This window comes from Adiantum capillus-veneris, chromosome 5 (genome assembly GCF_014529385.1).
Source record: "Adiantum capillus-veneris isolate H3 chromosome 5, ASM1452938v2, whole genome shotgun sequence".
Taxonomy (NCBI): Eukaryota; Viridiplantae; Streptophyta; class Polypodiopsida; order Polypodiales; family Pteridaceae; genus Adiantum; species Adiantum capillus-veneris.
Window position 1 is genome coordinate 151,887,582 of NC_140935.1, and position 3,264 is coordinate 151,890,845.

At 41.9% G+C, this 3,264-nt stretch overlaps 1 protein-coding gene across 1 annotated transcript; it reads right to left on the bottom strand.

Moving 5' to 3' along the window:
- Positions 1-347: 347 nt before the first annotated feature.
- On the bottom strand, positions 348-824 carry LOC147458302 (uncharacterized). The gene has a single exon (XM_086513420.1). The coding sequence runs from the start codon at positions 822-824 to the stop codon at positions 348-350; it is 477 nt and encodes a 158-aa protein (XP_086369546.1).
- Positions 825-3,264: the final 2,440 nt, after the last annotated feature.

The following is a 3,264-nucleotide window of genomic DNA, read 5'->3' on the forward strand; positions in this document are numbered from 1 at the left end:
ATACTTGTGACCATCCTCATCATTTTGACCTATAGCCCAACCAATACCTGTCGAGCTAGCGTCAACAATGGTTAAGATAACTAGCCTTCCACACTTATAGTCAACCTTTCTCAAGGTAGGAGCCTCAAGAAGCATCATTTTCAGTTTGTATGGCCATTGTATGAGCTTCTTTCCTTACAAACCTTTTTACCCTTCCTTAGCAATTGGTAAAGCGCCCCTGCAACATGAGCAAAGTGCGGCAACCAAATACGATAAAATACACATGCACCCAAAAATCTCCGAACCTCTGTGACTGATGTGCATGTTTCTTTCATCTTTTGTATAGCTTCAACTTTAGCCGGACTTGGTCATCTTCCATCTGGGTCACACATATGCACCACAATTAAAACCTCTTTAGCACCAAAAATTGATTTTGGCCCTGAAAGAGTCAAGTTAACTTCTTCAAGCCTAGATAAAATGGCATCACAGTCTGCAATATGCTGGGCAACAAATTGTTGGCACCCCCTCTGGTCTTCTACCTCATCTTTGAACCATTCTTCACATCCCTTGATCGGTAAATCATCGTTGAAAGGCATAGTAACATGAGGAATAAAATCCCTTAGCACCTTACTCATACCATTCATCATATGAGCTACAGAGTTAGTAGCAACCTGTAGTAGAGTGCACATCCTCGCCAAACCCAGAGGTGTACGCATTGTATTAAGATCTCTGCTCTCCAAAGCAAGCTGAAACTGTTCATATCCTGAGTAAAGATCACCCATAGAGTAGATGGATCTTCCTGCAAAGGCTTCAACAAACTCGTCCACTATTGGACCTGTACCCATATTGCGGATTGTTACCTTATTGACTGGTTGCATATCCTGAATGAACCTTAGGGTACCATTCTTCTTTGGAATAGTAAACCACCGATTAGAGTATGGTGTGCATGATGGTTACAAAATGCCCATCCTTATCTTCTCATTTAACAAATCAATGAGCTTTGGCAAGTGAGCTTTGGGTACTGAAATAGGACGTAAACTCCATGGCATATGAGGAACAATAAATATAACCATAGTAGAAACAACATTTGGATCTGCACATCCAATCTCACCTGACTCAAAAGCAAAGGCTTTACCATGATTCCCAAGAATCTCTCTCAAAAGCATTTGATATCCTCTTCAGTAAGGAAATCCTCCTTTCCAATTTTCAGCTGCTTCAATGTCTCTTCAGTGAACTTATGTCCAATGTGTTTTGGATCTCATAATATAGGCTGGCGAGAAGCTTTCTCCATTACTCCATCACTTCCTTCTGGCAGAGGTGTAGTCACCGGCCTCACCTTCTTTGCAACAAATTTATATTTGTCTCTACTTGGACTTCAGCTGGTTCACCCAAATCCTTTTTTATCTAAGTGCTTCATATAAATCTAGTTCTTCATACATGTCCATTGAATGCACTTTAACTATGTCAGTTCCACTTTGTAACCTGTATTCCATGATCTCTTCTAGCTCCGACATAGTATCCACATAAAAGACCTCTTCAAAGATCCCTGAAATCACATCATCTGGTTCAAGCACATCACATCCCTGCAATTCACTTTGAATGCCTAACACATATTGTTTTTCCCATTTAGGTAGCTCATTAAACTTCCTATATGACAACGAACCCACAAATGTTAATCCCAAAACCCCCGAAGAGAAAGTGTCTCTTTGCGAGAGCTTTCCCACCTCCGTACCACCATAGTCCCGCTTTATAGTGGCACCTCGAGAAAATCCTGTGAAAACCTGTGTTCTTTGAACTCTTTGCGTATCTTCGACAATGGATGATCACGTAGGCTATCTTTGTTTCTGGCATGTTCTACACACATAGTCAAAAATTGAATAGCCCTTTTACTATCCCTGCTCCAGATCCTTGCATAGGTTGAGCCATCATTTAACACCTTTGTTTCGATGCGCACAACTGTAATGTAGGGCTGTCCTAGTATGAGTGGATAGGACGAATGATCCTGTATAAAAAAGTTTTGTGCATCACAAACATCCCCAATAGTTACCTTAACATTTGCACAGGCACCATAAAGATCCCCCGGAAGCATATTGGCAGCTCGAATCCGCCAACGATGATCAACATCAATAGGCCATTTCCCTTTGTTCACATACATGTGCTCATGGTTGGACAATGGGGCACGACTTCGTACGATGCTACTCACGAGCCACACTTGTGTAGTCAACTAAAATAATACTGCTTTCACGATGCTACTCACGAGCAACACTTGTGCAGTCAACTAAAATATTACTGCTTTTAAAACATTTGAAGTTTGTGCCTCCAACAAGTTCAAAGGAACAAGAAAGCCACTAAAATCTATGGAAAAGCAAGGCTTTCAAGAGCATAGCTCCATATCTATATATGCATTGGGTGCAAGCTCACTCCAAAGCATATACATCTTGTCGATAAATATACGAAGCACATGGTGAAGCATGGTTTCTACATATATGCGGCATCCTGCATAAGTAATGTTGTAGCCCTTGCCCAATGGTTTCTTGAATAGTCGTCTTATGAATAGCTTCCTCTTCATCTTCAACTACAAACCTAACATGCCTATTTTTTTCCAAATGAAGACTCGTAGCAGCCTACAACATTCTCATCATCATCCTTTTGTTGTACTTGTATAACACATTGTCGGGGATAATGGGTTCACGAGGTGAACCGGGTTAGCACTGCGCTACTCGTCACACTGTGGTAAATAAGAGAGACAAGATGCACAACACAAAGCAAAAGACATCGACGACACCATAAATGCTTTAAGCAGCTAATAATTAGCCAAAGTGGAATTTGATTACAAATGTTTGTCTTTAACAACACTGATAGAGTTAAGAGAGTCGAATGCTCTCCAATCAGACCAAGACTCCAAATTTTCCACTTATGCCTGCCATTAGAGCATTTTGAAGCTAATTAGGAAGGGAGTATTTAGCAAAAATTCCCTGCCTAGTGCCCTTGTAATTCCCAATTATGGTAGAGAGAGGTTATCCTCTCTCCCTCTTGCCTTACTGCTCCCTTTTCTTGCTGCTTAACCTCAGACTCCCTAAATGCTTGCCGATTACGACGTCTCAGCTTGCTTCCCTTTGCTTGTCGAGCTCCGACATCTCAACTTGCTTGCCGAGCTCCGAAATCTGCTCTTGCCAAACTTCCCTCGCCTTATCTTTCCCCTGCCAAGATCCACTTTCGCCAAGGCTTCCTTGTCTTGCCTTGCCAAGCTCCACTTTTGCCAAGCCTTCCTCGTCTCGCCTTGCC